Below are 13,972 nucleotides of genomic sequence, written 5' to 3' on the forward strand. Positions count from 1 at the left end.
TTGCGCACTACTTACATCATGTACTGGGTGGTTTTCTTGCTTTGCCCCTGCCTCCTCTCCATAAGATTCCTCACAGACTTAGGTAGTCTAGTGATGCTGTGCTCCTTTGTTTTATTTCTCAAGGCCAAGTTTGAGTTGATAATGTCTGAGGCATCATACCTGCGCAGTTTAAATGTTGCAGTGGATCACTTCCAGCGATCAGCAGAGCTCCAGGCAATGCTCACCAATCAAGAGCGTCAGTGGCTTTTCTCCCGCCTTCATGATGTACGCGATGTCAGCGCCAGGTGAGATATGGCCCTTTGCTTCCAGAACTAACACCCTCCATGAAGCACAGACACAGCCCGTCATTTCCGTCAATAACATCTCTCACTCCTGTTCTGCATGTTCACTGACCTTCAAGGTAGATACACAAACACAGCACTTTGTGATTGCATACCAACACTGCCCTGAAAGGAACACTCGCCTTTTTAGGTGACAGGGCAATGTAAATCTTGGTGTTAAGTCCCAGATATTATAGCACAATTGTGCACAGAGCTCATTGCAGGAGATCAAAATGTTCAAAATCCTACTGTAGCCATGCGCTATTGGCTTCAACTACCACTAAACTTGACTAGCTCAAACCAAATGCAGCTCCTGCCAAATACAAGACAAAAGAAGCAGCTGCATGAGACCTGACCAAAAAAAAAAAGAGGGAAAAAAACAAGTAAGCTACAGCCATCACTTGACAGAACCTAATGTGAATCAATTGAGCATAAGTCATAAAATGTAGACATGACCCCACATGCAAGGAATCCTGTATGCTGTAGGATTCTGTTCTGCTTTTCTCCTGCAAGGTTTGGCTACATATATTGCTAAGCTAGTATGGTTTGCTGCTACCTTTTCCATTTCTACTAGTGGGATTATTCTGGTGATGTCTTAATTTTCAGTTGTTTCCTGACCATGCCTTTAGAAGTACGACCTCTCAAGAAGAGAGGTCTTTCCTTGCTGATATCTAGCCCTAAATTGTCATTGTACAGGCATTATGCTCTCTTTAGAACTAAAGAGCTGTCTTGTGCTTATATGTGGGCTGTCAGGATTTTAGAGGACTGAGGCCACTCCAGCTTTACTAAATGACACTGATATTTCCTTCTCCTTTTATGGCACCACAACCATGTGCTGCAGTTTCCTCTTTGACTTGGAGGAGAAATTTGAGGAGGACATGTTCACCTTCCATGTGTGTGATGTGGCTCTGAAACATGCCCCCGAGTTCCGCAGGGTGTATCTACCATATGTAACAAACCAGACATATCAGGAGCAAACCTTCCAGCGGTTACTGTAAGTTTTCTCATTTTTTGCACCTTTCTCCCCCTTACTCCCTTGCTGCATCTTGAATATTCACTCTTTCAAACGATGGGGAATGCTGCAGGTACAGGCTGTTCGCCCGTGCTCACTACGCCCCCAGAAGAACAGGCAGGAACCTTCTTCAATTCAATGGCATTTGGGACAGCAGGACAGAGCTGCATAGCATAGCATTGGAAAGGGAATGAATAATTAATATCTGATTCTATTGCAGGCTATTCTCTCTGTCTACCCTCTACTGAAGAGAGCAAAAAAGACTGTCCTGGATAATGGTTTTCAGTCTGTGGTTTTCAGACTACTAAGAACTGGAAAGTGATAATTTCAAGTGGAACTTCCAACCTCAACCATTTTGTGATTCTGTAATTAAGAAAAATATGGCTGCTGTCAGTAAGCTTAAACTTGCTACCCAGGAGTCTTAAAAATGGATTGAAAATCCTGGGGCCAGAGAACACCATCGGTCTCTCTTGCTCTGGGTGGTGGAGTGGAACATCTCTTGCCCTCCTCTTCTGTACCCAGTGGCACAACCAAGCATTAATCAGGCATGGGCCCGGTCCTGAGCAAGGTTTCCTTGCCACTTCTGCACTGCTTCCCTTTGTAACAACCCAATTCCAGTGAAGCTACAGTTATTCCAGGAGAAGACACTGTTCCCAACAGGCTATTCAGGCACTGTCTCTGGGTGCTGCTCTAGTCTCGCAATTGATTCCCTTCAGGGAAGGCTCAGTTTCACACAGAAAGGACCTCAAGGATATTGTCTAGGGCACGGTCTACTGGGCTTACAACCTTCTTCCGCATCTCTTCAAGGATATGGATGGCCAGTGCCACTCTCATACCATTAGCCTTTTATCTGCCACTGCCCAGTGTGGACAACTGGATGGCAGTGGCTGTGTCTAAGAGCGTAAAAGAGACATTAGGGGAGAAGGCAGCTTCTCTCAGGAGTAGCAAGAGGGGAGGCAGCTGTTTCCAGACCCTGAACACAGCCCCTGGAGCTGGACTGTTCAGTGTAAGGAAAGAATACAAACCACCACTGTGTCTGTGAAAGATGCCCTACCGATAGAGGGGAATTGAAATGTAGATGTTACTTCTGGCTTTTATTCCAGAGGGCTGTGGCAGAAAGAGGAAAGATATTACAACAGTTGTACTGCCGTCTTATAGCTGTTAGAAGCCCATACTTGCTCTTCATCAGCGGAGTGGCGTGGTTTCTTGACATCTCTTGCCCCAGGGACAAAACCTGACTGTTGGGACTACTCCAGCACTCAGCACTCACTGAAATCTGATACTAGGAAGACTATTTGCTCTGATGCCTGGATGTCTTCTTTCTTTACCACTCCCACAGAAATGGAAATGCAGGGTTCCAGCAAGTCCTAGAGAGACTGGAAAGTGATCCAGTGTGCCAGCGCCTCTCACTTAAATCCTTCCTCATCCTCCCCTTCCAGCGCATCACTCGACTCAAACTCCTTCTACAGGTAATTGTGTTGATTCTCTGCTTTCCTACAGTTTCTCTCAAGCTGACCCTTCCTCAAGTGTGAAAGTCATATAAATATGAGCTAGCTCCAAGCACTGGGTGGAAGGACTGCATACAGCCCTTCATGCTGTATCTGTGACAAGTTTGGCAAGATGCTCTAAAGCCACTCTGTTGCGTATATTGTGAATATGCCTTTGCAAAAACGAACCCGTTTGTCACTGTACAAATGCTTGCTATGCATTAGACCAGCACCATGAGTTGGATATGATAGCCTGTGTGAGGCAATGCAGTTTGTATACTGATTAGGACTTTGTTGCAACACTACTTTAATTGTACTGCAATAGATAATTTATGGAGTCTTCTCAGAACATGTTGGTTTACATTTTATTGAAGTTTTTGGCTTCCTGCTAGGAAAACAAAGCAAGGGTTCCTTGGCTGCCCTCTGGAAGGCAGCCTGTCTCTACTCTTTGCCTGCAACATTGACAAATAGGAGCCTTCCAGACAGGGAATGAGCAAGTCCCTAATGAATTAGTTTTGAGCTCTTTTAATGAAATTCTTCTTATTGATTATTTGAGCTTTTTTTAATAGGAGAATAGGAGTATCAGGCAAAGAACAATTCTGTGCATAAGGCCATTTGTGCTTGCATTAGTGGTTGCTTCCTATGCTGTGTAACTTGTACATGATAGTTAATAGGATTTAGATTTTCAAGGATGCCCTGTTCAATGCAGCTTATCAGTGACATTCTGCATCTCAGATTTCTGGCCTTGTTATCTCCACATCTCATCACCTACCACTGCTTTAGTTTCCATTGAGGCTGGCATCTTGGTGTTTCCTTGTTTCTCCTACCCCTCCCTGATACATACGTCCAGCTTTCCCTGTTTGCGTTATGAAAAACATCTTTTCTCACACAGAATATCCTGAAGAGAACTCGGCCTGGGTCTGAGGAGGAAGTGCAAGCAACGCAGGCCTATGATGCACTTGAAAAGGTAAGGCCGTCAACCCGTTCTGCAGCCCTGCAGAAAGGGACCTGGGGGTTTTGGTGGATGGTACCCTCAATACGAGTCAACAATGTGCCCTGGCAGCCAAAAGGGCCAACTGTATCCTGGGGTGCATTAACCGCTTGAAAGAAGTCATTGTCCCGCTACACTCAGCAGTGGTGTGGCCTCACCTCGAGTACTGTGTGCAGTTTTGGGCTCCACAGTATAAGAAGGATGTAAAAATGTCAGAATGTGTCCAAAGGAGGGCAACAAAGGTGGTGAAAGGACTAGAAGGCAAGACTTAGGAACGGCTGAGGATACCAGGTTTGCTTAGCTTAGGGGAGACCGAGGGGTGACCTCATTGCTGTCTACAACTTCCTCATAAGGGGGAGCAGAGAGGGAGGTGCTGATCTCTCCTCTCTGGACGAAAGGGGATGGCTTAAAGCTCTGTCAGAGGAAGTTCAGATTCGATATTAGGAAAAAGCTCTTCACTGAGAGGGTGGTCAAGCATTGGAACAAGCTCCCCAGGGAAGTGGTCATGGCCCCAAGCCTGACAGTGTTCAAGCCTGACTGTTAGGTATATAGTTTAACTTCTTGTTTGCCCAGTGTGGAGTCAGGAGTTGAACTCGATGATCCTCGTGGGTCCCTTCCAACTCAGGATATTCTGTGGTTCTCCACAGCCATGTTGCATCACACAGCTGCAGGGCACCGAAGTGGCCCAGTCCTTTTCATTGATCCTCATCCTTGTCGAAGGCCCTTGTCATTGATCCTCATGAGTAACAAATTAGTGTGTTCATGTGACTCTCCTGCATGTGCAGTGGTTGCTGTGAGCAGAAAACACTGAAGCAGGAGCCAGCTGGGATGCGACTGAACCTGCACCAATGATAACAAACTACTTTTTTCAGGACTCGCTCTTTCCAATTTCCTAACCACCATTTCACCTTTGTGTTCCTTACCTTTGTCTCTAACTAGTGATCAACTCCCACACTAGCCCCTGCAAGAAAATCTTGCTTTAAAAAAAAGAAAGCATGGCAAGACATGACTGTACTCTTGCATCCCTTCCTCTATCCTGTTTTATTACAGAGACCAGATTTAAAGTCTTCTGGGACAACTTATCTAAAATGTGTACAGCATCATAAGGTAGACTTGTTCCTAGCTAGCTCCTGTTCTGTCTAGTGATAATTTAACCTTCTTGGAGTGTCACTCTCTTCCTTACAATCTCTCCCCTGTTCTCTACCACAAACCTAAGGACCAGTTCAACATGATGTGTACCTCCTTAAAGCTCTTAGGACTGCACCTGTGTGCTGCACTGCAGTCTGAGGTGGGTGGGCAAAATGTCATACACTGAAGTCCTTAGACTCCAGCTGTGTTCAAGTCAGCGTTATCTCTGTGACACTGTTATGCAGCTGCCCTGTATCACCTCCGGCAGCTACATAGGCAGCTTACAGGCTGAAGTACCTCTGTTTCATTGTGTCCTGTCCTCACAGGTACTGGCAACAAGCTCTGGGTTGTGGAAAATCGGGGCTGATGTTTGCCTAATCAGCCTCCTGTGTTTACAGTGGAGCATCTACTAAGAGCTGCTCCCAAATGACCAGCAATTCAACCTTTGTCACCTGAGAGAGATGTCTCTAGTATTCCCCCCAGTATCCCAAAGTTAAAATGATACTTATCACAGAGACTTCATCTACATATTATCTTCCTTAAGAAAGAAGGATGATCATTGTAGGTATGGAGAAGTTTACTATGCTCGCCTGGAAAAACACTTTTTTTGCCGGAGGATGCCTAAAGAATTGTCACTTACACTGACTCTTGAGTGGCTCCTGGGAGTAGTACTGATCCCACCAGGTACTTCTGCTTCCACCACACTGATCGTCTGTTTTCCTCTGCAGCTCATCAAGGATTGCAATGAAAATGTCCAGCGCATGAAGAGCACTGAAGAGCTGATCTACCTCAGCCAGAAGATTGAATTTGAGTGCAAGGTGAGCTCGTCCAGTCCCTGGGCCTTGCTCTAGCCTAACATATTTTCTCTCTTTCCTCACAAAGTCACTTCCACTTACTTTTTGTTCTCCTCTCCAATATACACAGAACTGTTGAACCAGAATATCATACACAAGTCAGCTCTTCATTAGTGCTTCCCTTGCCCAATCGTTTGTGTCAGCCTTCAGCCAAAGGTGCCTACAGTGACTTACGCCTGTCCAGTTGGAGAGGTGAAAGCACACTTCCTCTAGAGAAAGGCGAAAATGCAGATCTGAAACTCATGGATACTAATTTCCTTGTACATGCTTGACATAAATGTTTATTTCTGTCTTGCAGATATTCCCACTCATCTCACAGTCGAGGCGACTTGTGAAGTGTGGTGAGTTGACAGCACTGGACTTCAGCACCCTGAGTCCAAAATGGAAAGTCACCACTCGTCCCATCTACCTACATCTTTTCAATGACTGTCTGCTCTTGTCTCGGCCGAAGGAGTGAGTGCTTCAACACAATTCTTGCTGCCCCTTCTAAAATACCTGTCTCTTTCTGGGTCTGTGCTTTGGTGAAAGAGTCCTTTCCCTCTGCCTGCCAGCAAGTGGCAGCATTTGTCAAGTCACTCTCCTAACCCTACATTATGTGAGTATCATGCACGTATGTGGAATCTGATAGTCCCAACTCTTAATCACAACATATGCTAATATAATAAGATATCTTCTGGTCCCTAGTGCCACACTTTTATTCTGTCTTTCCATCTCTGTAATGTGAAACACTTTAATAATAACAATTTATTCTAGTTTTACTTGGTAAATAGTTTCTTTCTGAAGGACAGTATGAAGATTAGTGAATATGCAAATCACTGGTTTGTTAAGAAACTGAGAGAGTTGTTGGTTGGTTGTGTTGGGGTTTTGGGGACATGGTTTGTTTTTAAGCTGTAAGCTATCAGGTAAAATTCTGACAGGACAGAGCTTAGTATTTCTACCCTTTTCATTAAGTCCCCTCTCTCTTCTCTGGCCTTCTGAGACTTCTAGCAAGAACAAATCTTAAGGTGCCTGAAGCAGTTGAAGACTCATTAAAAGCTTTTTGCTTTCCCGACATCAGAAAACAACATGGACTCGCTTTTGTAACCCTCATCACCTTAAAACTCACAACTTGTTTTGTTCCTCCTCTTTACTTGCAGGGGTGGACGTTTTGTTGTGTTTGATCATGCTGCCTTCTCAGATGTGCGTGGGGAGAAGTGCGAGATGAAACTGCATGGAACAAACAAAAATGTTTTCCGTCTCTTTCTACTTCAGAATTACCAGGGAAAGAGAGTGGAGTTTTTGTTTCGTACAGAGACACAGTAAGAGCTCAAGGTTGCCCTCAGTATAACCTGTTACCATAGCCAGACACTTCCTAGGAGCCTGATGGTTGTCCCTCAGCTACCCAAATGCTGAAATATCAAATGCAGTTGCTGAGCAGAGGACTTGAAAAACATCCTCTTGCCGTAACAAGCCCCTAATGAACCACCTTGCTCCTCTCTCATCATAGCTGCTCATACAGTCCTACCATGTTATGTCACACCATCAGCCTCCAACAATGGGAGTTTTTGCCTTTTCCTGTCCCCTTTCTCCACTTCCACTCTGTCTGCTTCCCTTAAGTACCACCTCCCTGACCCCTGCTGTGAGCACACCTGTACACACACCCCCCCATTCCCATCATCAGACTGCTATCCCTCACATTGAATCCTGACACCTATCTGGTGATGTTTTCCAGCAGTGAGAAGCTGAGGTGGATCTCTGCTTTGGCTCCTCCGCGAGGAGAACTGGACCTCCTGGAATGCCCTGGTGAGACTGCTCTGCTACTACAGCAATGGGGTGGGCTGGCTCAGAGGAGTTGGAGTCACTGTGAGGTGGAACATCCCAAAAATGACTCCAAGGCAGAATACTTGCCTTTTTGTAAATAAAGAAGATGCTCACTGGGCTTTCCCTCAGTGCCAGGTTCTGCCAGTTATTTTATCTATTTTTACTCCTCATATTAGATAGAAGACCTGTAGTCCCTCCTCCAGTTCTCTGCTCTTTAGTGTTTGGGCAGTCCCTTATCCCCTACCTCCTCTGGGGCTGACACACACAGGTTTACAGTTGCTTTCTAGTATACCATTATGATCTTTCCTCCCCTTTAGATGCACCACAGGTTCAATGCATAAAGACTTACAAGGCTCGGGAAAATGATGAGCTGGCTTTGGAGAAAGCAGATATCATCATGGTTATGCAGTACAGCAATGATGGTGAGCAGAATGAACAATGGCTACCTTAAATTACGGGTAGGAAGTTACTCTAGTACTGTAAAGCCTTAACACTACAATCAGGCTTTAGAAGGAGCCTCTCATTTGTGATTGTTGGATTGAGAGGATGAAGAGACTCTTCATTAAGACACTTTATTTGGAAGCTGAAAGGGGATCTTTTTTTTTGATCTTAGGGCTTTGTTGGAGGGGGCTTTTGGGGAAGAATGAAAAAACATTTGACTATTTTGCCTCATGTTGTGCTTTTCCCCACACCACAGGATGGATGGAAGGAGTAAAACTTTCAGACCGGGAGAGAGGCTGGTTCCCCTCAGAACATGTGGAACTAATCTCCAGCAAACATGCACGACAGAAGAACCTGAAGGAGGAACAACGTGTGAAGAATGCCAAGCAGCACGTCTTCTGCAAGAAATAAGACTCTACTTTGTTTGGACCTGTACAGTCTCCCTGCCATGGGGAAACCATCTTTTTTCTATTGTGCCTCAGAAGAAACACCTCTGCAAAGAGCATAACACAGCACTTTGACAGAACTGGGTGCTTTTTGCCAAAGAAAGCGGGAATTCAATCAGGAAAAATCATTCACTTCCTGTGTGTCACCAGGACTACGGCAGCAGTAGGAGGAAAAAGAGTTGCATGTATTGCTTGCTTTGTGGTAATAGGGAGGGACTTTACTCAGACAGAGGTCTGGGATCTGGACTTTGGAAAATATATTCCTGGTTTTGCCACTGACAAGTTGCAGGACCTTGGGCAAGTCACTTCAGAATTCTGCCTCAGTTTTCCCATCTGTGAAATGGGGGTAAACTTACCTACCTCACTGGATGTTGTGAGGCTAAATTCACTAGTATTAGCATACGAAGAGCTTTGAGTTCCTGAGAAGGAAGGTGCTAAGTGCAAAGCACAATAGAGTTGAGGAGACTCTTCCATTTGAATATCCTCTTGATATCTTGATGGTATTGATCTCCATAGTGTAATTTCCACTTAGAACAATTTATCTATTTGATTGTGCAAGTCTACTGTTTTTTAGATAGGCAAGTATTTCATTGTACCTAAATTTAACTCAGTCTCGGCATACTGTTAAGAGTCCTTGACAGCATTAGAAAATCCACTGGAGTTAAGCGAAGTTTTTGGAAGCCACTGTGATGATTTCCCCCACCTTAAGAGGTATCAAGCTGCAGAATCTGTTTTACAAAGGTCACCTCTCTGCTGAACAAGTGTCCCAATAAGCCATCTGCAATGACCCTTTTTTACTCTGCCTCACACTCAAAGTAAACAGTGACTTTTGACAAAGATTTTTATTTCACGTTGGTACATGCCCTGTACAAAATAACCATGACTAGGCATATGCAATGAAGTGGCACTTTCCTGCTGCTCTTAATTTGATAGCTGATGTGGTATTGCATGCACCATTTTGCACACTTATAGAAAACACTGAGATATTTAGCCACTGTAGATAAAGTCAAAATATGTACCAGGGACTTTGTTCTTTTTTAGAACTCTCTGGTTTTAAGTCCAGTTTACATGCAGTCCTGCTTTTGTGCAGAACCTGTCTATTTGAGGATATGCCTTCAACTGTAAAATACTGTTTCTATGTTAACGTGTTTGCGTTCAGTTCAGTCAATGCAAGATCAAGGATAAGAATCAATACACCAAAGAAAGCAACGTGTAGCCTTCTTGCATTTAATATATTTGAAGAATTAGTTATCTTCATTTCTCCAGCTTTCTGTCTCTGTAACATTCTGCCTTTAATTCCCATTTACCTTGTACCTAGTATAGCTTATTACAGCCTATTTATATCAATAATTTTAGCTGGATTAAAAAAAAAAAAGTTGCTTTTAGTCCTAATAAACTCATGCACTTCTCCAGTTAAAATAAACAACTTTCTGCTTTCCTGTTACTTAGGTTTTCATCTCAGATGTAAGTAATTCAATTTTTACTGAATATATATTCAGTATTTTCATTATTTTTTCCATAGAACTCTCCTTTCAAAGTGAATATTAATTACAAATAGCTATACTTAGCAGAGGCAGTGAAGAAAGCTTGCTTTACCAGCCATGCTGTAGGATTCTTCAGAGTGTTATCACCAGCCCTGAAGTGACTGCTGCTGCAGGTTCCATAGTGGTGCTAGTCATCAGTATATCAAGGTAAGCTAAAGGGATGACCTACAGAAGGTGGAAGTCCAGTCCACTATACTAGTAAGACAGGATGCAATTATTCAGTTGTCTTTTAATCTCTGGTCCAGACTATAGTCTGTCTACATGTTTTTTCCCTAGAAGAACTGAAGCTGGTCCCTAGCTAAGAATGAAGGCAAAGCCCTACCTCAAACTAAAATAAGTGACATAAGAAGACTTACAATCCTCAACAAGACCCATGAATGTTTAGAGATCCAAAATACCTGCTTGTCCTAGGCTGTCATGAATTTATGCAATACATAAGTCATCAGGTTCACCAATGTCTCAGCCGGGATACAGAACACTGCCATAGGATCAATTCAGTACGTGCCCGTGTAAGGTCATCTTGGGTAAAGAGTCTGAGGGTCCCACATCCATATCAGCTTCATCTTTGCTACTTGTATCATAAGGATGCAGGCCGTAGATACTGCTGTTCTAAATCAGAGGTCATCTTGTTAAACATTTTAAAAGTCAAGAATGTTTTACTCTTTCAACTTCCACCCTCAAAAACAAGCAGGCATATTGTTCATTAGGATCTCCAAAGGTGGTTTCTATGTTGAATTCCATATGTTCTTGTTGAGATAGGAAACTTCAAGGCCACTGTTGTGACTGACAGGACTTCTATACTGTCTAACTAGTTGTATCAAAGGCTAACTTCTCCCTGTCACAGGTCCAGCCTTTATTTCCTGTTGTCAGGTTTTTGTATGTTTAGGAACATTTAAAGGTCAGCTTATGCTTCTAAGAATAAGTGTTTATACCCTGGTTTACTTTGATTTCTTACGTTTCAGATAGGCCTCAACTTCTTACTATTTAGTTACATTTTTAGCCCCAGCACCATCCTGTCACAAAAATCCATAAACAAATCCGCACTGAATTGCTTTATGCTTTTGAAGCTGATTAACATCTCCTTGGTTTGTACAAACTTAATTAAACTTGTACAGTATCACTTACAACTGCACATTCAGGAGGCAGGAATCAAGTTGACAGAGTATCTGCTGTGTCCTATTACAGTCTTAATTATGAGTCGAGATGTCTCCCTACATTATCTAATGTGGATTACCCAATTTCCCAGAAAATCAGTATTAAACAGAAATAGAAGCGTAGAGTTTGCCAGCCAAATCCCTATACGTTTCTAGTCAGATCCCCAAAGAAAGTCCACAGAATGGGAACACTGTACGCAAGATGCCAGTGTATCTTAAACAGCCGGCTGTAAATTGAATTAGAAGAAACCATCTTCCACAAGAACCTGTGGAGACTGACACATAGTGTATCTGGACAAAAGAAATTTAGTATTTCTGTACTGAAAAAAAATTAAAGACAACCTTTAGAGGGCAGTTACACTAATTTCTCTTTGTGGTAGGAACAGCAATGAAATACAAGCACAAACTACATTTTAAAAGTTTTATTGAGAATCTGAGAAATTCATGGTTATGTCTGAAAATCAAGTGTTATGACTGCTGTCATTTTTTCATATTAAAAAGTATAAAATATATATAAATATATATACATATTTGGCTCAAAAAAAAAAAAAAAGGTCACAGCCCTGGAGACCTATATTGGTCTATCCTAAAGGAAAATAGATGAAAGCATTCTCCACAGTTCTTATTCCCTTTCACAATACAAGAAAAAGCTGACAGTAGGACCAGAGTTCAGTAAATAAACACGACCTTGCTCAGAAACGAGCCTCTAAAGCAGTTAGTGATTTTTATCTTTGAGCTTTTATCTAATATTGAGGAGATCCCATCCCCTCTAACATCAGAGTTGTGTTTTGTCAGCTGAATGCTGCTAACAAATTAAATGCCATTTTAGCTGCAATAACATTCCAGCCAGCATGCCTTGCAGTTGGTGGCTGAACCAGGTGCACTGTTAGACTAATTATAGTGTCACCAAAATGCTGGCACACATGCTTCAGTTTACACTCATTTAACATAATGAAACTACTCTCAGGTGAAAGCATCTGCAGAAGCAGGACCTTTGATGCTAGAGCAAACCTTGAAACAAAGGCAGGGCATATGGGGAAATACACAGTAGGAGAATGGTGCTGTGCCAGCAATGAGATGCTGAGCCAATGACCAAGATGAGGATGTTCTGTCTTGGTGCAGCAGAACACAATTAAGCAAATCACATTTTTCCAGCAAGCACTGTCTTTGCTGTTTGCAGACACACAAGTTGTGTTTACAGCAGGCTGCGCTTCACTTGGTGGTTAGGAAAGCTGTACACAGAGGATGCAAGAGCAGAGGGCTTGGTTTCTGGAACCACCGCGACCCAAGTTGCAGCACAGGTCTCTCCGTGAACTGCATGTGAGAAGGAAGAAGTCAGAAGAGCCAGGCTTAGTTCACTCCTACCCTTCATCTCGCGTAAACACCTGCAAGTGTACAAAGCTGGTTTAGATGTTACCTGGGCAGGTGACAACGCCTGTAGTAGTGTGAGACCACTAACTGCCTGGTACCACACTATTAGGAGCCTTGTTTTTTCTAAGAATTGTTAAGTATTGAAAGGATGCAAAATTACAGCACCTGAAAGTCAAGAAGTGCCGCTTATTTCTTGCAACGGCTAGTTTATGGAGAATCGGAAGCAGTGCTGAACAATTGCACCCACAGCACATAAAAAACCGAATCCGTCTTCCTGCCAGCCCGCAAGGAAAGATAATGAGGTTCATCTCGTTCACGTTACCCGGTCCAATCTCATAACATCTGGGCTTCCAAGGCGTGCTACAAGCGATAGACAAGCCCGCTCCTCACGGGAGCTGACGAAGCACGGTCTTCCAGGTGTCCCTCAGATCCACCAGAAAACGTCTCCGTGCCCTCCTGCGCGGGGACAGCTTTCTCCCCGCTCGCAGACCGGCCTCCCCTCCGGCCCCCCACTCCCACGCCGCGGGGGGAGGACAGGCGCTTCCCCGCTGGGCTGCCCGCCGAAGATGGCTCCCCCCGCCCCGGCCGGGACGCCTGAGGGGACAGAAGGAGGGCCGGCCGGGCTGGCTGCGGCCCCGTTACCTGCGGGTGCGGCTGGGGGAGCCCGCCTCTGCCGCTCCCCGCCTGGCCCGGGCGGCTGAGGTAGGCTGGTCCGGTAGCCTCGGCCCCGCTTTCCCCCGAGGGGCGCTGGCGGCCCAGGTGGCCTTGATGAGGCGGCCGGGGCCGGCGCACCGCGCTCGGCGCCGGGCATTAACCGGGCCGGGCCGGACGCGCCGCCGAGCCGGCATGGACGGGGCGGGCGCGGAGGAGGAGGAGGAGGAGCGGGAGCCCGAAGGGCTGGGTAAGGGCCGGGGCGCCGGCTCTCATTAATGACCCGGGGGGAGGCACCCGGCAACGAGCCTAATGAGTATCCCCGGTGGAGGATAACGGCCCCGTCGCCTCCTCCAGGCTGTAACCTGCGTGGCAGGCCCGCCGGGCGGGCTGTGGCAGCCAGGGCCGGCAGCCATTAGCCCCTGCCTCCCCTCGTCGCCTTGGGTTGGGGGCCCCGCGTTAGCCTGGCCCCGGGGGGAAGGCCGCCATTTTGCCCAGGGTGCCTTGGGCGATTTGGGGCGAGGGGCTGCTGCTCGGCCCGCTGCCTGCGTGGCCCTCGCCTCACCTGGCTCTTGTAAAGGCGCCTGGCAAGCCGGCGTGAGGGTCGGGAGCGGGTGGTCTTCTTCCCTTCGTATCGCACTGAGGGGTTCCTGCTGCCTCTGGGTTTCTAAGCTGCTGGCACCTACCACCTTCACCCGCTGTCCGGTTTTCCTCCTCCTTGTCTGAGCTTGCGTGGATGGACCTGTGAAGCTCGTGTTTTTCCTTGTGCGTGC

The 13,972-nt window shown here is 45.4% G+C and overlaps 1 protein-coding gene across 1 annotated transcript in view; it reads left to right on the forward strand.

Moving 5' to 3' along the window:
* ARHGEF5 (Rho guanine nucleotide exchange factor 5) overlaps positions 1-11,533 on the forward strand; it is a 38,507-nt gene extending 26,974 nt beyond the window's left edge. Inside the window, exons 6-15 of the mRNA XM_052788898.1 lie at positions 124-284; positions 1,162-1,314; positions 2,672-2,801; positions 3,712-3,786; positions 5,667-5,756; positions 6,091-6,245; positions 6,929-7,090; positions 7,504-7,574; positions 7,910-8,014; positions 8,290-11,533. Coding sequence (XP_052644858.1) covers positions 124-284; positions 1,162-1,314; positions 2,672-2,801; positions 3,712-3,786; positions 5,667-5,756; positions 6,091-6,245; positions 6,929-7,090; positions 7,504-7,574; positions 7,910-8,014; positions 8,290-8,444 — 1,257 coding nt within the window. The 3' untranslated portion in view covers positions 8,445-11,533. The remainder of the gene's footprint in view (positions 1-123; positions 285-1,161; positions 1,315-2,671; positions 2,802-3,711; positions 3,787-5,666; positions 5,757-6,090; positions 6,246-6,928; positions 7,091-7,503; positions 7,575-7,909; positions 8,015-8,289) is intronic.
* Positions 11,534-13,972: the final 2,439 nt, after the last annotated feature.

This window comes from Harpia harpyja, chromosome 6, assembly GCF_026419915.1.
Source record: "Harpia harpyja isolate bHarHar1 chromosome 6, bHarHar1 primary haplotype, whole genome shotgun sequence".
NCBI lineage: Eukaryota > Metazoa > Chordata > Aves > Accipitriformes > Accipitridae > Harpia > Harpia harpyja.